At 36.5% G+C, this 22,948-nt stretch overlaps 1 protein-coding gene across 4 annotated transcripts in view; it reads right to left on the bottom strand.

The window, feature by feature from the left end:
- The window catches only part of GLCCI1 (glucocorticoid induced 1), a 150,045-nt gene that overhangs the window by 6,982 nt on the left and 120,115 nt on the right, over window positions 1–22,948 (bottom strand). For all 4 annotated transcript variants that reach the window (XM_010345675.3, XM_039472676.2, XM_039472677.2 and 1 more), the window contains exons 5-6: window positions 21,871–22,023; window positions 11,735–11,945 (exon numbers count right to left, since the gene is read on the bottom strand). In XM_010345675.3, coding sequence (XP_010343977.2) covers window positions 11,735–11,945; window positions 21,871–22,023 — 364 coding nt within the window. The remainder of the gene's footprint in view (window positions 1–11,734; window positions 11,946–21,870; window positions 22,024–22,948) is intronic.

Below are 22,948 nucleotides of genomic sequence, written 5' to 3'. Positions count from 1 at the left end.
AGCTACTTGGGAGGCTGAGGCAGAAGAATCACTTGAACCTAGGAGGCGGAGGTTGCAGTGAGCCAAGATAACACCACTGCACTCCAGCCTGGGTAACAGAGCAAGGCTCTCTCTCAAAAATATACATATATTTTGCATATATATTTTTTCTTGCCTTACAAAGTGGGATGCTTTAAAAACAACACATATTGGCTGGGTGTGGTGGCTCACATTTGTAATCCCAGCACTTCGGGAGGGCAAGGTGGACGGATCACGAAGTCAGGAGTTTGAGACCAGCCTGTCCAATATGGTGACACCCTGTTTCTACTAAAAAAATACAAAAATTAGCTGAGTGTGGTGGCACATGCCTGTAGTCCCAGCTACTCAGGAGACTGAAATAGGAGAATCATCTGAACCCAGGAGGCAGAAGTTGCAGTGAGCCAAGATCGTGCCACCGCACTCCAGCCTGGGTAACAGAGTGAGACTCGGTCTCAAAACCAAAACAACCCTCCCACCCCCACCTCCCCGCAAAAAAAAAACCTGTCACATATGGCCAACCTATGCTACTCATTCCAGACTTCAATGTATAAAATGTTACTATTCATTTAAAACTCTGCGTTGAATTTAATAGGCACATTTCAATATAGAATAATATAAACAAATATGCCTGCTCAGGAGATTCAAGATAAGAAGTCTTATGGTAATCTTAATTCAATCTCTTTTGTTTACCAGTGTAGCAAGCTTTCTCATTCTGTTATCCCAGGTATTAATATGGGATCATAACTAGAAATACATCTGAGATTAGGTTAAATGTTACTTTATGACTTTTAATATCATAGCCAATGTCAATTAATAAAATTAAATGCAGTGAATTCTTTACGTATCTTTCTATATTTGCAAGTCTCATTTACATATATTTATAACAGAATCACTCAACTCTGAAAAGAATATGGAAAAATGTGATTGCTATTTTATTATAACAGATCATACATATGCATTTGTACCATATTTACCATTAAAATAAAATTAGCTTGTCAAATACTTTTAAACATATAATGAATTAAAGCTTGGAAAAATTAGATAAGTTATTAAAGTTTGGAATTTCATGTAGAAACAATATTCATTAAACTACATGTACTTGTATAGCTTGAGTTTTCTCAATTTCTTATAAAAAACCTTTATTATATCCAGTATATTATAGTGTGTGGCCCACAGTTCTTGTATGAAAAATTATACATATGATCGCACAACTGCACTCCAGCCTAGGTGACAGAGTTAAGACCCTGTCTCAAATGAAAAAAAATACTGCATATATAAAGGTTGATTCATTTATGCAGGCAGTATGTAAAATCTCTACCATGGTTCTATTCTAGCCCTAAGTCTATAAATGTGCTTTATCTCTATCAGATTACTTTATCAAACTAAGTAAAATTAATTCTAAAACAGGCAATAATAGAATAGTGGTTCTTAACCAGAGTTTCTTTCACATTAGACTCATCAGAAGATGTTTTAAAAAGATGAATCTCTAGACCTCATTCCTGAAAGACTCTGATTTAATTAGTCTGAGGAGAAGCCAAGCATTGCCTTGGGGTGGGGAGGTGGGGGTAAAGCTCCCAAATGCACCTGAATTGCCACTCATGAACTCTAAAATTCTGTGGTATTTAACAGCTCTAACGTACAAAGAAGACATATTTTGTGGCCAGGTGTGGTGGCTCACAGCCATATTTGAGAATCAGTTATGAAAAGGTTAAGAACACTGGTCTGGAGTGAGGCCACCTGACTTCTTCCTAGACCTAACTGCATGGTATAGGGTAAGTCTGATCCCTCTGTTTTTTGATCTATAAAACAGAAAATACCACTGATATGACAGCTGTGAAAAATATATGTAAAAGAATTAGGATAAGGGCTGGGTGAGGTGGCTCACACCTGTAATCCCAGCATTTTTGGAGGCTGAGGTGGGAGGATCACTTGAGGCCAGGAGTTCAAAACCACCTGGCCAACATGGTGAAACCCTCTCCACAAAAACAAAAACAAAAAACCCAAACCAAACAACAAAAAGGATTAGGATAGTACCTGAAATAAATAAGCTCTGAATATTATTATCATAGTAAAACGTAACATATTTCTAATTTGAAAATTAAAAATGATGAACCATTCAAAAACTACATGCCTATTCCGCTCCCTCTTGACAGAAGAGAGTAAAGGAAGTGTTGTTTTTAATAGATTTGTGCACTCTAACTCTACTTAGGTACATACAGATAAAATTTTGTTTCTGAGATAGAAGCAGAATAATATCTGGATTACTAGGTTGTCCAGGTTTATCACTGCCTGGCCTGAACTCTGCCAGTTCATGATGGCATCCTTCAGTGTAAAGAAATATCCTGAAATTAAAATCAATGCTTAAAGCATGCAGATTCTATAGGCTACTATGCAAAGAAAATACTTTTATAGTATATACAGCATTAACCTGTAGAATGTTAATTCTTACTCTGGTAACTGACTAGGAAAGTGAGTATACTGTTCAACCAACAATCTACTCAATGACATCCTGAAGCATAAAGTTAGCCAAGAGAGTTAAATTAGAAACATGATTGACTAAATAGTACTTAAACAGAATTACTACTCTAGTGTTAAAATATACTGATTTTGCTTCAGGAAATGAAATGATCAACAATAATGTATAATGGGGTTTGAAGGCCTAATGAAATCAGGAAATGTGCACAACTGTATATAATTTCTGGGCAATAAACTTTAAGAATCAGGTTGTATTACCAATTGTATTAAAAGCCTTCATTTTCAGTTAACTCTAAGACCAACTTGGAAACTTACAAGTAAGGAGAACATTTGGCTTTTACAAAAAGCCTCTAAGGTTTTTCTAAAATTAGAAGTTAACACCTTGTGAGAATGCTAAAAAATGTTAATGAACCAAGACATCAGCTATATATAAGATCTCCTTTAGATCAGCATTCAGCAAAGAATAAAGGGGAAAAATGACATCAGAACCTTTTGTTACTTATATTTAGAAACTTTGTTTCTAATCTGATTTTTTTTTAAATAACTGGGACTCAACTCACATTCCAAGGCCCATTAATTAAATATTTATCATATGAAGGAGGTATTTCATATTTTGTAATCACTTCTCATTCTGTAAGTATTGATTAAATTGATACCAACTTACAAATTGAGCAAAAATACTCTTTCATTTTTGTGTACTCAAAATAAGTACAGTGCTTCTTCCACAATAGAATCTTGATATGCACAACAGTCCTAATCATTATTGCTGATATGCTAACTACTCACTCTGAATCTGATATGAAAGTTAAAAATGAAAACAAGTCATTTTTAATCTGATATGACAGTTAAAATTGAAAACCGTCCTTAAACCAGTCTGTAGACTAAAATAATTCTTATAAATCATAATGGTAAAACTAAAAATAACTTGGATTACACAAAATATTTTGTATCTTGTACAAAAGTATCTCAAGAAAATAACAATACAATCTTAATTTTTATATTGTCAAGTTTATTAAATGGCAAATTTTCCATAATCACCACTTTTTTTTTTTAACTGATACACATTGTTCATGTTAAACTGCTCCTAAGGTACCCTACAACTGTGATTTCCCAATACGGGAGGCATGAAACAATCTGCTAACGTGTGGGGAGTGGGGAAATCAGCACATTATACATATTTACTTTTTATCTTTAGAAACAAGTAATCTTTAACATTTGAGGGAAAAAAGAACATCTTAACTTCTAATAAAAGTTTCACTACAATTTTAAACGTTCAGTTAAATATTTACTGAGCATTTATTTACAATGTTCAGAAAAAAGATAAGGCAAAGCAAAATGATGTTAATGTTGTCAGTGCAACATTAGATACGATTTACTACTTCCTCTTTTTATATATATGTATTTTTTGAGATGGAGTTTTGCTCTTGTTACCCAGGCTGGAGTGCAATGGCGCGATCTCGGCTCATCACAACCTCCGCCTCCTGGGTTCAGGCAATTCTCCTGCCTCAGCCTCCAGAGTAGCTGGGTCTACAAGCGTGCACCACCACGCCCAGCTAATTTTTGTATTTTTTTTTAGTAGAGACGGGGTTTCACCTTGTTGACCAAGATGATCTCGATCTCTTGACCTCGTGATCCACCCACCTCGGCCTCCCAAAGTGCTGGGATTACAGGCTTGAGCCACCGCGCCCAGCCCACTACTTCCTCTTTTTAAAAAAGTTTTTGCTAAAGGGAAATGGTATTATAATTTCTTTAGGCAGAAATCAACATCTTAAACTTATCATTATAGTCACCATAAAGTCTATTCCATCTCCAATATTCACTACCTTATTAATGATGGTAATCACTTCCACATTTCCCATGCTGGAACTTCATAAGAACTTTGCTATTATCCTGATCTCCTCCTCCTCCCTCACCTCATACATCTAATCAGCCACCAAATGCTGTTGACTCTTCTTCAGCCCCTTTCCTCCAGTTCCTCTAACCTTGCTATGCCTCCTCATCTTTGCCCTACACCTGCGGTCTCCCAATTAAGGGGTATGAAACAATCTGCTGACATGTAGGGAAAAAACGTAACAGCAATTAAATACATTTATTTTTAAATTTATACGTATTTACTTTTTATCTTTAAAAACAAGTAAACTTTAACAGTTATTTAGTTTGTAGAATGAATTATATACATATATCACCTAGAAATATATAAACTTATTAGGGGTACAGATTCAAAATTGCTGACAAGGGTGTGGAATAAGTAAAGTTTGAAAACCACAAGACTAGACTATTAGCAGGGCTACTTATCTTGTCCTCCTACTGTCTCTACTTCTGTGCCTACCTGAGTTACAGTTTTTAACTGTTAAACTGGCCATATCCTTTAGCAGATAAAAGATCTTTCCTTGGCTTTTCCTTTCTCTTAGCAAGGCTTAACAAAGGCTCTTATGAAAGAGTGGACTTTCTAACTCTCCAGTCTCACTGTTTTTTACTCTCCACCATTCACCCCCATGCCCCAACTGTACAATTTCTTACTGTTCTTACACACCAGGCCCTTTCACAGCTGAATGCTCGTATAAAGACTATTCCTTCTGCAAAGGCAGCAAGATGTAGTATCAAGTTCCTACAGAAGATCTTTGTTGGCATGTAAACACTATGGAAGTTAGCGAAATTACTTACTTTCTCTAAGCCTCAGATTCTGGGTCCTTTAAATAATGACAATGTCACCTACCCATAGGACTGTGGTAATATTACAGGAAATAATATAAACAAAATCACCTGAACACATTTTATCATAACAATTCTATGAGGCAGCTATCCCCAACTTATAGGTGAGGAAATTGAGACAGAGATAGATTAACTTGTTCAAGGGCACACAATTAATAAGTGGCAGAGCAGGGATTCAACCTGGCTGCCCCAGAGTCAAGGTTCATTATTATTATGCTATCCGTCTCACTTAGTTTGGATCTAGATTAACTCAAGTGTCTTCGTTACAGATATGAGGTGACTAGATGATCAAGTTCCTTCTAATCTAACATTCTGTTTCTAATCAAAGGCTGATAGTTCAGGCAAGAGCTTCATTGGGTCTGCCTTCCATCAGTGTCACAGGAGACAGTGTGAGAAATGGTCCCTATGAATTGAAACCTTTTCTTAGAGGAACATAAAAGATAACGGGGAGGGAAAATCCAACAGATTCCCTTTTCCTTGAACCTAGTTGACACCCTGTTATTTTCAACCTAGTTATTATCAGAGTTTACTGGTTACCAGCATGACCAACAGCAAGAAGGGGAAGATGAGAAAGTTTTAGCAGTTACCTCCTTTCCCCTTATTTCAATGGCAAATTTGAACTTCATGGCCTCTTTGCCACCAAAAGCCTATCACTAGGTTTAGCATAATCTTTTATGCTAACTTAATTATGCTTGGTTTTTATTTTTATGAAGAGTATCACACACTCTTTATGAACATTAAAAGCCTAACATAAAATTTAACAATTCAAAGAAAAAAACACGTTTTCAACATAGCTATAAAAATATATCCTTTAAAAAATGGACATACTATGAAGAAAGGTCTTAATACTCAAAACAAATCTCCATTAAGCACTGCACCATTCTAGGCACTAGCTGATCTGCTGAGACTAAAGCAATGACCAAAATAAAGTCATTTACTCTTGGTGGAGCTTATATCACGGTAAATAGAGGTGATTAAGTGAAATATATATGCAGGTATGTTACAAATTTTTGATTTGCTTATATTCTAGACTGGGCAATAATGGCTAAAACTGAGTTATATACTTAAGTAGTTTTGAATTATGAATAATAATTCATTCACAGAGAGCTAACGCAGTATCATATGCCATTGGTACAATTGTTAACATTTTCAGAAAGAAGGGACAAGAGCATTTACTGGATACTTATTTTGTGCTGTTAGACACTGGAATGTATGTATTTTAAGATGCTGTCTTGAAAGAGAGGTAAAATGACCTTAGGGACATAATTCTAGAATAGGTCCATTTTAACCTACTGACTAACTTCTTTGTTGGAATAATATCTTCATACTTTGTAATTTTACCACCAAAAGGTTCTTCTAGGATAATAAGCATCCTAGAACTATATAAAGAGACTATTTTGATAAACACATCCTGGTTCAAAGGCAATGATTTTTTCAAAGTGTGGTAGCTCAAAGAAGTATATCTGTAATAGCTGTTTTTACAATATAAACCCCCAAAAGAAAAGTGCCATAAAATCTTGGCGGATTACCTAAAAACTAAGAGGGTTAAAGCACAGTAAGGGCAAAGGTCAAAAAAAAAAAAAAAAGATAAAGACATAGAGCACTAGAGATAAATACAAGTAGGTTAAAATGTATATATAAAGGAAGAGGAGGACGCCAAAAGCTGACTGTTTCAAAAGTCTGCCTAGGGTCAACCCCAGACCCTGAAAGACAATACTTTTGTTTTTTTTCTCCTAGGACCAAGGGTGGCTCAGTCCTAACACTAAAAATTTAGCAATATGAATATTTATGAAATCACAGAATGAATTAAATAGGCTTATATGCATTGGCTTGAGAAACTCGATCTACATACCATACACTGTTCCTTCAGGAAAATGTAGCCTAAATTACAAGTAATCCATTTATGGATGCTTGGAATACAACTCTCAGTAGTTGGCCTGAATAAAATGATTCCATTTATTTCATGACTACCATAATCAATGTTTCCACAATATCCTGCAAAACTGCAGAATTTTATAACAACTGCATAAGTGAACTGTGCCAAAGATCATTGATAAGTAGCTGACTGAAGTCTAGATTTTGCAGCTTGCCCAGCATGTTTGGCTACCATCAAGCAATGCTGGCAGCATTGCTTAAGAAACTAATATTCTGACTATTATAAACTAATAGTTATATAGATGACTATTTTTCTTCCTTGCGTTTTATTTTGGGCATGCTAATGTGGAAGAATACAGGCTACCTCTTAGGGTACATTCTATGACTGCTCTTATTCTGGATCTCTGAATAGTTCACACAGAGAAGAGCAGTAGTAGTTGCTACGGCTATTAGTTATGGCAACTTTACACATGTGACCAGAGCGACCAAGTTATCTTCGGACTTCAGGTCACCAGAAAAATCTAGTAAGAAGTCAAAACAAAAGACAAAAAACCCATTCACCTGAAATAAGTCTCTCAACAGTTGAAACCTTCTTGATAAGAGTGTTTTTGTCTTGGCATTGCAATCCATAAAGGCAAAGAAAAAAACCAATGTGTGATGCAGCTAAAATTATTTTATAGGTCTCAAATTATACATAATTCATAGAGAATAGATGTTAGGAACAGGCAAAAATAATGTTGGCAAAGTCAGAAAAAAGAGTAAGTATATAGCATGAACACTAGAAAAATAATCAGCTCACCAGCACATCTCTCATTAGGGCAGATACTCACTGCAGCTGTCCCTCTTCCCACCTGTGTATGTCTATCCAGGTTCCTATGGAGTCTGAACTAGTTACTTTACCACAGAATACATTTCTCTAAAGCAAGTGCAGAATTTGTAGGTACTGCAAATCAAATCAATCCTAGTTGACTTCAAAATTATAGAATTTATTCTGTTTTCATAATAATGAAAAGTTCTAAGAAAGCTATATAGCTTCCTTTTGTCTTTAAAAAATAAAAACCAATTTATGATTTACTGTAGAAAACATACATTATAGGAAGAATTAGGATCTTTATTTTTTTTGAGACAAAGTCTTGCTCTGTTGCCCAGGCTGAATGCAGTGACTGATCTCGGCTTGCTGCAACCTCTACCTCTCAAGTTCAAGAGATCCTTGTGCCTCAGCCTCTCAAGTACCTGGGACTGCAGGTGCATGCCACCACACCTGGCTACTTTTTTGTATTTTTAGTACAGATAGAATTTCACTATGTTGGCTAGGCTGGTCTTGAACTCCTGATTTCAAGTGATCTGCCCACCTCGGCCTCCCAAAGTGTAAGTAATCCTAGTATCTTTAAAAATGGTAAAACCCATAGTTTCGGCTTTACATAGAGAAGAAATGAGTCAGAAACTAGCCTACAGTTCGAATGACATAACATATATTCCAGAAATTTTACAATTTCTGGACAACTCCCTCCTTTATACTTTTAGTGTATTATTTGTTTACATTCCTATTACTCCCTATTAGAGACTGTCACATCTTATTCATCTATGTTTCTCCACTCTCTAGTACAATAGCTGATATACAATAAATGCTCAACAAGTGTTCCTTAAATAAACTCAAAGTATAACCTCAGTTGAAATACATAAACCTCAACTCCGAATTCTGAAATACAGATGTGTGCATACTTACATATATGAAAGGGATAGGTGCTATTTTAATTTTGTCTTTTACAAAGATGGTATTTGATTTTTTGAGAACTAGAAACCTTATATTGCACAACAGAGGTCTACACAGTTTTCCCGGGAGTAGTAACATAAAGTTGATCTTAATCACAAAGCCATGCCTCTCAGCTAAATATGGTAGATATTATGAAACGGATGTCATGGGGCTTTAATTCTCAAACTGAGGTGATCTTGTAGAAAACAGAGAAATGTCTTAAATAATTATGAAACCCATTCTATATTTACAAGTTCTAAAGAGATTTTTAAAAAATCACTATTAAGCAACATTAATCACTGGTTATTGATTGTTTACCATGTGCCAAAACTTGTGCTAAGCATTTTGCTATATCTCATGTAACCCCAATAATGATATGAGGTAGGTGTTATTACACTATTTTACTAAGAAATATTTTTTAACTATTAGGAAAAAAACCCTAGTTTTAGCGATGATCTGAACCAATGTTCTAATTTTACATATTAAACAAAACACAAAAAAACCAAAACAAAACAAGAGGATGAGCATAGTGTTATGCAGGCAAATATCTGGTATGGAAGAACAAAAGGACATAGAGGAAAATATACAAACAAAGGCAAATCTTAGGGAAAGGTCTAACCTGTCTTAAGAAATGGTCAGAATTCCTATTACTAGATAATTGACACAAGCTAGGCCAGAGAAGGAGATTTTGACTAAGCTGTGAAAGAAAGTAATTATTTTTTCCTGAAGGCATTTAGGGAAACTAACAGGTGATAATAAAGGTGACTATTTTTATAGCAGCAGCTGCCATTCATTAAATCCTTGAGAATAGATGCAGGTTTTATGTCCAAAACTTCACAGGATTCAAATGCATTTCTATGGTCCCAAAGCCAGTGCTACTCTTAACTTCTATGTTATGTCTCCTGCAAAAGACGCTGGCAGGACAATGAAATGATTACACCTTCTCATAATACGATAGATTGTACATCTTTAGGAAAAACAGCTATTAAATAATAAAGAGCATACACTGTTTGAAACTTATGATGTAAGTGAAGACCTATGAGCTCCAGAAACCGGTATTCACTGAGAGGCCCTGAAGGCAATCTTACAACCAGTTAAACCAAAATGGAGCTCATCTATCATCTTCTCAATACATTTTATATTTGGTTCAGCATCTCTCATTTATCCACAGTATTAAAGAAAACAGAACTCCAGAATTGTCTAGTTGTACTACTACCATTATTTCTACTTTTTATTTTTACCCCAGTTATGAGAGTTAAGTAGCAAAAGTGGCCACCCTAAACTGTACTTATCCTTTCTACTGGTATAACAAAAAACATGAGTTTGGAATCAAGACAGACTGGTTTCTCTGTTTACCACCTATACAACCTAAAACAAGTTACTACTGATAGTAACATTTCCATTTACCTTCAAAACAAACACTCCTATTGGAAGCAAGATGTTTTGTTTTATTGTGAAACATCCACATTAAAAGGCTGTGAGGAAGTGACTGAAGATATCTGCTCTCACAGGACGCTTCAGTGAAATGAGTTTTGTAGTCTGACATTTTAAGAAATGGAGACTTCCCACATGAAGCCAAGAGAGATACCTGAGGTACTACATTCAATATATCCTTAATGAAGGAAAGGGGTTCCCAAGGCCTTCAATAATGAACTGGTCAACAAGAAAAGGGAGAACTCTTTAGATCTACCCACATATAAAAGAAGAGGACAAAGTCTAAAGTAGCTTCCACTTACCATCTCAGAAGAGTTAGGTATAATGATAAGTAAAAGAAGTCAGACACAAAGAATATATACCATACTATTCAATTTCTATGAAATCTAGTAAGAAGGGAAACTATAGTGATAGAAGTCAGCACAGTGGTTACTTTCAGGTGGAGAGGGGAAGGATAATATTTGGGAAGAGGCCCAAGGGAGCCTTGTGGGGTAATAAAAATCTTCTATATCTATACTTGATCTAGGTAGTGATTTCATGAGCACACACATATGTAAAAATTTACTTGGCTGAGCACTTGTGATCTGGCCATTTTGCATGTAACAATACATCAATCATAGGGGGTAGGGGTCAATTCAGAACAAGGTCCATAAAACTCCTGCAAGATTTTATAAACCGTAACTTTGTATGGTTTTACATTTTTGTTGCCATTGACTTATTTCTCTATGGCAACAAGCAGTAAATGTGTTATAAAAATAAGATCAGTGTTTCTTTGTAAGTAGCTAGGAAGGCAGAAGCTGGGCAGTCTACATGGCCTTCTGTAGCTAGGTCTTAGGGGGCTAGAAACAGAAAGAATACAGGGAGTGTTGGTAGACAAGTGGAGGTGGACACAAGGATAGAAGAGGGAGAGACAGTTTGGGCTTGATAGGCAATAAGAATCCCAGAGTTTCTCAACAGTTAATAATTTATCTACATACCATAATATAATCCCTGATGTCCTATAGGTACAAGGACATCAGGAATGTAACCAAGCTGTAATACACTTAGTTTAAAATACTCATTTTTTTTCCAACATAATTTTTAGAAATTATTTCCTCGCAAATCAATCTGATTATAAAATCTAACTTTAAGCCTGAGAAACATAAACTCTACCACAGCCATCATCCGCTCTGGCCAATATCAAGAAAAGACCTATGCATTATATCAAGTTGTACACACTCCATTTTGTGGCTTTCATTAGCTGTTAGAACCATGCGCTGTGCTTCTCTGACACATTTATGGAAGATGTTTGTTAGAGTCACAAAGAAGGGGGTATGTGAAACCGATGAACAAAGAAACCCAGATTAACTAATCTTTGACAATGTCACCATTCAACATAATTAAAAAAAAAATGATGTAATGGTCTAAGACAAAGTATAATAAGCAAGGCCCATAACAAACCCGCTAAGTGGATGATTCCATTCTTACCTTTATCGCGATCATAGAGCAAATCTTCTGTTGAGCAAGGGCTACCATCCTGGGATTCCGGGGGACAAAATGGGGAGACACAGGGTGAATGACTGCTGCAGCTACTGCTGCGCTCCTGGACAGAAGGAGTCTGAGTGTCAATGCTGCGAGTACTACTGCTCCGGTAATAAGCAGGGAGTGGAGCTCTTCGACCATCTGGTATGTCCAACGGCTGTAAGAGGAATACCATTAAACACCCGAATGCTAGTGCATACGCTCTGTCTACATAGAAAGTATGTAGTATTTCTGTTGATTTCATATTCCACCACTACTGATCCAATTTATTCTTCAAAGGCTAAAGACCAACCTTGTGTCTTAAGCTAATTTCTGCATATGTTACCTTTATTGAGCTAAACATTTCTTTCAAATCAAATTGTTTGCCTTAAAAATTCCATAGCTCACTGTATGTACCTGTAGGTCAACACATCCCATAATACTCCTCAAGGACAGCAGGAGTTTAACACTGTATCCCTAATGCCTGGCACATGGCAGATATTTAGTACACATTTGCTGAACAAATTAACTGAATTGCTAAAAAAATTTCACTTTGACTTACTTGTAAGAAAAAGTGAAATCTCATATTCACAGGTACGCATTTTTCTGTTTGTTCATTCCTTCCTATTTAATTTTTTAAAGGCTATGAACAGAACCATCGTTTGTTTCCTTTGCAAATTATCCAAAATTTCTAATAAAGAGATTTATTCTATTACTACTCAATAGAGGTTATTAACATAACCCAGAAGAATTCTAATATTAGAATAATTCGGATATCAAATTCTACAAATTTGGTATCCAACTAAATAGGACTACTCAAAATTTTCCTTAGTTTAAATACATTATTCTTAGTAGCAAAAGGAAGAAATAGGAGACCATAATCACAGAGCCATATATTTTGGTCTTGAGGGCACCTCAGAGCTCATTAGTCTATTGTTTTCTTTTCACACATGAGGAACCTATAGTTCAGAGCTCCTAGTGACATGGCTAATTAAGTGGCTTCAGAGATGCTGTTGCAGTGGATTCTCTACTCTACTACTCTGATTCTACTGTTAAAATAGATCTTACTCTATATTCTTCATTTGTGTGCTAACAAAATAAGGTTAACAAGTAAAAGTCTCTACATTACATTATTAAACACACACGATTGCAATGCTAGGGAAAAGAACCAATATATGTTATTTATATTTTCACTATTGTGTCTACTGCTCTAACTCTGATCATTGTCATTTCAGAGATTTTAGAAACACTGTCAAGAGGGGAAATGAAGGAAGGTAAAATCAGGTAAGATTCAAAATGTATCAATATTTTCTAGACCAAACAAGTGAAGGCTGACACTATGCAAATGAAAACATCATTTAGAGTTCTGCCCCTGCTGTCCTTGAACTGGAGAAGAAACAAAGAGGCTGAAGGCTTTATTTGCACTGCTAGCAGGACATAGTCACCATACAGAGAGGAGCCCAGTCTCTTCCCTGTGAGCCCTCAGCACTCCACCCTTCACCCAATGGGGCTCCCAGCTCAGGCCAGCAGCACAGCTGCCCCACCCCTGGCTGAACATCCCAGTAGCGGCGGATCTATGTATCTGAAGTGGAGCTCCGAGAGGCAACTGAAAGCCCCTCTGCCACTGCAGTGGTACTACCCTTGCTACCCTTGGATTAGGAAAAGAGCAAAGGCCCTGAGTGCTTTAACCATAGCTCCAGCAACCCGCCACTGTCCTAAGAAGAGGTCAGTCTGTCTCCCCCAGGAACCCCCTCGGCTTGGGCCCACAACACATCTGCCCTACCCCAAGCCAATCACACTGGCCACAGTTTTGCATTTCTCTGGGGTGGAGCCCCTAGAGACAAGAGGCCCCCTGCCACAGCCACTGCCAAGGTCCCTTCCCCTGCTGCTTCCAAGCTGGGAGAGAACATAAAGCCTTAGCTCACCCCAGAGCTGCAGTGTGCAGCCTGGGAGTGCCAAGACAAGATCTGCAGCCAGCACTTGGATGGGAGAGGAGCCCACACTTTCAGAGCACCGAGATGGAGCACAGCCGCAATGTGCAATGATGAGGAAATACAGAGGAGTAATGTGGCTGAGCAAGAGTTTACCTACTGGCCACTACGTTTAAGAGCCATCTATTGATCAGAGCCCAAACTTCAATACCAAAAATACTTTGCTCATAAGCCCTCCTATGAAACAAAAGACAATAACTCAACTACAAATAAAGACCCTGCACAATGCCTTGGCCTCTGAAAACATCCAGAAAAGTCAAGCGACTGTACAAATTATACCATGGAGGGTACATCAGCCCACAAAGATGAGAAAGAGCCAGTGTAAGAACTCTGGCAACTCAGAAAGCCACAGTGTCTTATTTCCTTCCAATGACCACATTAGCTCCCCAACAAAGGTTCTTAAGTAGGAATGGCTAAAATGACAGAAAGATAGAATTCAGAATATAGGAATGAAGATCAAGATTCAGGAGAAAGCCAAAACCCATTCCATGGAATCTAATGATTATGATAAAATAATACAGGAGCTGATTGATGAAATGGCCATTGTAAGAAGGAAACCAACTGATCTGAGATTGAAAAAGACATTACAAAACTTTCATAATGCAATCCCAAGTATTAACAGCAAAACAGACCAACCTGAGGAAAGAATCATGGAGCTTGAAGACTGGTTCTCTGAACTAAGTTGGACAAAAAAAAATTTTTTTCTTTTTTATATGAGACAGAGTTTTGTTCTTGTTGCCCAGGCTGGAGTGCAATGGTGTGATCTTGGCTCACTGCAACTCTGTCTCCTGGGTTCAAGAGATTCTCCTGCCTCAGCCTCCTGAGTGGCTAGGATTACAGGTACCTGTTAACCATGTTAGTAGAGACACAGTTTCATCATGTTGGCCAGCTTGGTGTTGAACTCCTGACCTCAGGTGATCCACCTGCCTTGGCCTCCCAAAGTACTGGGATTACCAGCGTGAGCCACTGTGCCTGGCTGAAATTTTTTGAAAAGAGTAAAAACAACGGGCAAAGCCTCTAAGAAATACCGTACTATGTAAGGAGAGTAAATCCACGATGCACTGGCATCCCTAAAAGTGATGAGGAGAAAGCAAGCAACTTAGAAACTGTATTTCAGGATACTGTCCAAGAAAACTCCAACCTCAGTAAAGAGGCCAACATTCAAATTCATTAAATTCAGAGAACTGCAAAATACACAAGAAGACCATCCCCAAGACACAAAATCTTCAGATTCCCCAAGGTTGGAATGAAAGAAAAACAGAATAGGCAGGTCACCTACAAAGGGAACTCCATGAGGCCAAAGCAGATCTTTCAGCAGAAACCCTGTAAGCCAAAAGAGATTGGGAGCCTATGTTCAGCATTATTAAGGAAAAAATTTCCAAGCAAAAAGTGCATATCCAGTCAAAGTGAGCTACATAGGGCGAAGGATAAGTAAGATCCTTTTCAGACAAGTAAACGGTAAGGCAATTTATTACTACCAGATCTGCCTTACAAGAGGTCCTGAAAGGAGTGCTAAATCTGAAAAGAAAAGAACGTTATCAGCCACTACAAAAACACACTTAAGTACACAGAATAGTAACACTATAAAGCAACCACACAATTAAATCTACATAATAACTAGCTAACAACACAATTAAGGGTCAAATCCATACATATCAATATTAACCGTGAATGTAAATGGGTTGAAATCCCAACTAAAAGGCACAAACTGGCAAGCTGCATAAAGCAGCAAGTTAAATGGTAGGTGTCTTTGAGAGACCTAGCCCACATGCAAAGACACCCATAAGGTCAAAATAAAGGGATGGATAAAAATCTGCCAAGCAAATGGAAAACTGAAAAAAAGCAAGGTTGCTATTCTAATTTTAAACAAAACAGACTTTATACCAACAAAGATCAAAAAAGGCAAAGAAGGGCGGTATATAATGGTAAAGGGTTCCATTCTGCAGGAAGACCTAATTATCCTAAATATACATGCACCCAACACAGGAGCATCCAGATTCATAAAGCACGTTCTCGGAGACCTACAAAGAGACTTAGATGTCTACAAAATAATAATGGGAGGCTTCAACATCCCACTGCCAGTATTAGATCACTGAGGCAGAAAATTAACAGAGAGGTTTGGGACCTGAACTCAACACTTGACCAAATGAACTGAACAGACATCTATAGAACTCTTCACCCCAAAACAATAGAGTATACATTCTTCTCATTACCACATGGCACACTGTAAAAACCACCACACAAATGGACATAAAACAATCCCCTACAAATTAAAAAAAAAAAAAAACAAACCTGAAATCATGCCAACCACACTCTTGGACCACAGTACAATAAAAATTGCAATCAATACTAAGAAAATTGCTGAAAACCATACAATTACATGGAAATTAAACAACTTGCTCCTGAATGGCATTTGAGTAAGAAATTATGGCAGAAATCAAATTATTTGAAACTATGAGAACAAAGATACAACATATACTATATTCTATGGGATACAGCTAAAGCAGTGTTAAGAGGGAAATTTACAGCTCTAAAGGTCGATGTAAAAAAATCAGATCTCAGATAACAACTTAACATCATATCTAGAGAAACAAGAGCAAACCAACTCCAGAGCTGGCAGAAGACAAGAAATAACAAAACTCAGAGCTGACCTGAAAGAAACTGAGATGCAAAAAAAAAAAAAAAAAAAAAAAAAAAAAAAAGAATCCCTAAGTTAATTCTTTGAAAGAGTAAGTGAGAGAGATAGCCAACTAGACTAATAAAAAAAAGATCCAAATAAAATCAGAAATGACAAAGGGGATAGTACCACTGACTCCACAGAAATATAAAAAACCCTCAGACTACTACTATGAACACCTCTATGCATACAAGCTAGAAAACAGAGGGAATATGTAAATTCCTAGAAACATACAACTTCCCAACACTGAACCAGGAGGAGAGAATCCCTGAACAGAACAATAATGAGTTCTGAAATTCAATCAGTAATAAAAAGTCTACCAACCAGAAAAGAACCATGAACCACATAGATCCACACCCAAACTCTACCAGATGGATATATAAGAGCTAGTACCATTCCTACTGAAACTATTCAAAAAAATTGAGAAGGATTGACTTCTTAATTCTGTAATGCCAACATCATCCTGATACCAAAACTTGGCAGAGACACGACAATGACAACAAAAACTTAAGGTGAACATCCTTGATAAAAACAGATGCAAAAATCCTCAACAAAATACTAGCAAACCAAATCTAGCAGCAGATCAAAAAGCGAATCTACCATAATCAAGCCGACTTTAGCCCTGGGATGCAATGTTGATTCAATATATGTAAATCAATAAATACAATTCATCACATAAACAGAACTATAAACAGAAACCACATAATTATCTCAATAGATGCAGAAAAGGCTTTCAATAAAATCCAACATCACTTCATGTTAAAAACTTCCAACAAACTAGGCACTGAAGGAACATACTTCAAGACAATAAGAGCCATCTCCTCAGAAAAACCCACAGCTAATGTCATACTGAATGGGCAAAAACTGGAAGCATTCCCTTGAAAACTGGAATGAAACAAGAATGCCCTCTTCTCACCACTCCTGTCCAACATAGTACTGGAAGTCCTGACCACAGCAATCAGGCAAGAGAAAGAAAGAAAAGATATCCAAATAGGAAGAGTAAAGGCAAACTATCCCTGAATACAGATGATATGATTCTATACCTAGAAAATCCCATAGTATCTGCCCAAAGGCTCCTTGATCTGATAAACAACTTCAGCAAAGTTTTAAGGAACAAAACATACAAAAATCAGTAGTATTCCTATATACTAACAATATCAAAGCTGAGAGCCAAATAAAGAACACAATCCCATTCACAATAGCCATAAAAAGAATAAAATACCTAGGAATACAGCTATCTAGGGAATGGAAATATCTCTAAAATAAGAGTTACAAAGCACTGCTCAATGAAATTAGAGATGACAGTATCAGTTGGGAAAATACTCCATGCTTATGCATAGGAAATAAAAATATTGTTAAAAGGGCCATACTGCCCAGGTGCAGTGGGGCTCATGCCTGTAATCCCAGCACTTTGAGAGGCCAAGGTGGGCGTATCATGAGTCAGGAGATTGACCATCTCAGCCAACATAGTGAAACCTCATTTCTACTAAAAATATAAAAATAAAAAATAGCCAGGTGTGGTGGCATGAGGCTGTAGTTCCAGCTACTCAGGAGCCTGAGGCAGGGTAACTGCTTGAACCCAGGAGGTGGAGGTTGCAGTGAGCCAAGATCATGACACTGCACTCCAGCCTGATGACAGTGTGAAACTCCATCTTAAAAAAAAAAAAAAAAAAAAAAGGCCATACTGCCCAAAGCAGTTTCCAGATTCAGTGCTCTTCCCATCAAACTTCCAATGATATTCCTCACAGAAATAGAAAAATCTATTTTAAAATTCATATAGAACCAAAAAGGAGCTTGAATAGCCAAGGTAGTCCTAAGCAAGAACACCACAGCTGGAGGCATCATATGGCCTGGCTTCATACTATACTACAAGGATACAGCAACCAAAACACGGTACTGGTACAAAAGCAGACATACAGACCAAGAGAAGAGAGAGCCCAGAAATAACACTGCAGACCTATAACCATCTGATCTTTGACAAAGTGGACAAAAATAAGCAATGGAGAAAGGACTCCATATTCAATAAATGGTGCTAGAATAATTGGCTAGCCATATGCAAAAGATTGAAACTGAATCCCTTCCTTATACCATAAACAAAAACCAACTCAAGATGGATCAAAGACTTAAATATAAAACCTGAAACTATAAAAACACTGGAAGATAACCTAGGAATTACCATTGTGGACATAGGACCTGGCAAAGATTTCATAATAAAAACGCCAAAGGCAACTGCAACAAAAACAAAAATTGAAAAATGGGACTTAATTAAAGAGCTTCTGTACAACAAGAGGTTTCAACAACAGAGTAAACAACCTATGTATTGGGAAAAAATGCAAACTATGCATCTGACAAAGGTCTAATATACAGAATCTAAAAAATGACAACAAATCAATAAGCAAAAACCAAAGAATCCCATAAAAATGTGGGTCAAATGGCCAGGAATGATGGCTCATACCTATAATTATAATCCCAGCACTTTGGGAGATCAAGACAAGAGCTTGAGCTCCGGAGTTTGAGACAAGCCTGGGCAAATTAGCAAGACCTTGTCTGTACTAAAATTTTTAAAAATCAGCTGGCTATGGTGGCACGTGCCTGTAGTCCCAGCTACTCAGGAGACTGAGGTAGGAGAATCACTTGGGCCTGAGAGATTGAGGCCACAGTAAGCCATGACTGTGCCACTATACTCTAGCCTGGGCAATGGAGCGAGACCCTGTCTTAAAAAACAAAAAACAAAAAAAAAACAGGCAAATCACATGGAGAGACATTTTCAAAAGAAGGATATACACATGGCCAACAAGCATATGAAAAAATGCTCCACATCACTAACCATTACAGAAATGCAAGTCAAAACTGCAATGATATACCATCTCATCAGTTAGAATGGCGATTATTAAAAAGTCAAAAAACAGATGTTGGCAAGGTTGTGGAGAAAAGGGAATGCTTATACACTACTGGTGGGAATGTGAATTAATTTAAACACTGTGGAAAGCACTGTTGTGATTTCTCAAAGAACTTAAAGCAGAAATTACTTTTCAACTCAGCAATCCCATTATTGAGTATATACCCAAAGGAATATAAATTATTCTACCATTAAGACACTTGCATGCAAATGTTCATCACAGCACTATTTACAATAACAAACACATGGAATCAACCTAAATGCCCATCAGTGGTAGACTGGATAAAGAAAATGTGGTACATACACATCATGGAATATTATGCAGCCATATAAAGAATAAGATCATATCCTTGCAGCAACATAGATGGTGCTAAAGGTCATTATCCTAAGCAAACTAACACAGGAACAGAAAACCAAATACCATACATATTCTCACTTATAAATGGGAACTAAACATTGAGCACCTATAGACACAAAGAAGGTAACAATAGATACTAGGTCCTATGTGAGGGTGGAGGATGGGAGTAGGGTGAGGACTGAGAAATCACCTTATCAGGTAGTATGCTTATTACCTGAGTGGCGAAAAAATCTGTATACCAAATTCTCGTGACATGCAATTTACCTATATAACAAACCTGCACATGTGTCCTTGAACCTAACAGTTAAAACTTCATTTGTCTACAGAATGCTGCTAAACAAAAACGATACCAACTTCACAACCTAACAATGACTATTCTAAAGAGAGTTTTTAATTATTTATGTATCAGTTTATTTTATGAACAAAAAAATGTTAACAAATTGTCTTGTTAACTACACTGGAATACTGACATAGTTAACAAGACAACTTTCCTTTTTTGGCTACTGGCCAATCCATGGTGATATTTTGATTCATTAAAAATTTTAGGTATACTTAATCATAAATCTAAAACTTCTAAAAATTATAAGTTTGTAAGTTATCCCAGAATAATTCTGATATGGTTACTACTAAAGTAAGGCTTATTTAAAAGGAGAAGTACTTTACCAAGTTTTTTATTTTAGTATAGTTTTGGTTTTTAAGGATGTTTTTAAGGAATCAGCAAATATATGAATTATCTCATCTTCCAAAAATGAGATCAAGTTTATGTCCTTACATTACTGTCCTTAAACTTAATGTATAAAGAAAACAGTTTAATGGGCTGGGCACAGTGGTTCACATGTGTAATTCCAGTACTTTGGGAGGCCTACGTGGTCGGATCACTTGAGGTAAGGAGTTCGAGACCAGCCTGGCCAACATGGTAAAACCCTGTCTCTATTAAAATTACAAAATTAGATGGGCATGGTGGTGTGTCCCTGTAATCCCAGCTACTCAGGAGGCTGAGGGGGAGAATCGCTTGACCCTGGGAAGCAGAGGTTACAGTGAGCTGAGATTGCACTCCAGAACTGGGCAACAGCGCCAGACTCTGTCTCAAACAGTCCAATGGCAAACAGAGATGCCATATGTCTAAAGAGTTCCTTGATGGAATAATATACATAAAAATAAAAACTTAACATGAAATGTTAAAGAAGAGTAAAATAGTACAACCTTTTGGGAGGGTAATTCTAGCAATATTCATCAATATTTTAAATGTACAAATGCTATGACCTAGCAATTTCACTGCCAATTTTAAAATGGGGAGAAAGATCTAAATAAACATTTCTCCAACATACAAATGGCTACTAGCACATGAAAAGATGCTTAACATCTTCAGCGATTAGGAAATGCAATTAATACTACAGTGATATATCACTTCACATCCACTAAGCTTGCTATAATAAAGAAAAGGACAGATAATTACAAGTGTTAGGATGCAGAGAAACTGGAACTCTTATACACTGGTAGGAATGTACAATGTTGCAGACACTTTGGAAAAGAGTTTGGCAGTTCCCTAAAAGGTGAAATTAAAGTACTATATTAGCAATTCCAACCCTAGGTATACACCCAAGAGAAACGCCAACAGTATGTTGATACAAAAACTCGTATACAAATGTTTATAGAAGCATTATTCACAATGGCCAAAAAGTAAAACAATCCAAATTTCCATTAATTTATAACTGAATAAGTAAAATCCATATAACTGAGTGTTATTTGGCCATAAAAAGGAAGTCACTGATAACAGTCTAAACATGGGTGATCCTTAAAAACACTAGGCTAAGTTGAAGCCAGTTACAAAAAGCCACGATGTACGATTCCATTGATACGAAATGTCTAGAACCACCACCAAAAGATCCATAAACAGATTAGTGGTTGCCGAGGGCCAAGAGTATTATAGGGAAATGAGGGACCCCTGTGAAAGGATACAATGTTTCCTTTGGGATGATGAAAATGCTGTAAAATTAATTGTGATGATGGTCATATAACTCTGAATATGTTAAAAACCACTGAATTGTACACTAAGTGAGTATATTGGATGGTATGTGAATTACATCTTAATAAAGTTGTTACCAAAAAAGTACTTTTCAGACAGCTTGTTATATCAAAAAAAAAAAAAAAGGGTTCAAATATCCCAAGTAACCTTACCTTGGATACTTCTTCCTTCCCATTACTTTCTTTAATGAATACCTTTTCTAATTCAGGACTTATTCCTTCTACATTGCAGGGCACACGTGAAACAGATGCTTTTGGCACTGATACATTTGACAGTGGCATAGGAACTGACCTTGATCCAGTAACCTATGAGATAAGATAAAGGTGGTGTCAAATTATTTGTGGTCAAGGCAATCAAGACTGAAGAGTATGGTAAATACTAAAATTGAAACTCAATGAGCAGAGTTATTTCTGACCTTTCAAATACAATAAAAATTCAGGTGCACATACAGAAATTTAGGTTCTGAAGGAAGTAAAATGAAAATTATATAATCAGAATAATCGTTTTATGTAAGTATAATGGTATAACTGTATAATATATACACTTGTTCAGTAGAATGGCAGACAGAATCTTCTGTATTACACTGTTTTCCTTTTTCTGTTTCAAGGAACAGCATAGTTGAAATCATGTAACTTAAATATATCATGTAAGTCCACTCTATAGCTCTGAATTAATATGTTTAAAAGATGTTTGTTTTCTGTATAGTGACAATTACCTTCTAGTATTTTTCATTTCCATCTTGTCAACTATTTAAGAAAATCTGTTGGATTATTAAGTAATGGCAACAGTATTATACTAAGTTCAACTCTCAACAATTTAAAGGCTGTTTTCAAAAGTTCTTTGGCAGGAGTTCTCAAAAATTAACTACCACTAATAGCTGTTGCTAAGTAAAAATTGCAAGACAATCCTTTTGATGCTTAAGGATTTATACAACAGAAAAGAAGAAAAATAAAGATTAATAAGGTAAAAATTAAAACAATGTATGACCTCTATCTTACACTGAATCAAGTTGATATACATGATCTGTGTTAAGGTGGACTGCTAATCATTGGTTAGCACACTAACAATATTTCTCATACAACAGTGTATTCTTGCCAGTTGTGAGCTGCTGCTTATCAATGTATTTCGTCTCTTATTGATGCATGAACTTTTTTCATAATGTGGTTTTAACTTTTTTATATGTTAGTATCATGTATTTTTTTCAAATACTGTTGACCTTTGAACAACATG

This window comes from Saimiri boliviensis, chromosome 10, assembly GCF_048565385.1.
Source record: "Saimiri boliviensis isolate mSaiBol1 chromosome 10, mSaiBol1.pri, whole genome shotgun sequence".
NCBI classification, from domain to species: Eukaryota; Metazoa; Chordata; class Mammalia; order Primates; family Cebidae; genus Saimiri; species Saimiri boliviensis.
The sequence above is the reverse complement of the archived record's forward strand: the minus strand, read 5'-3'. Positions and strand labels throughout refer to the sequence as shown.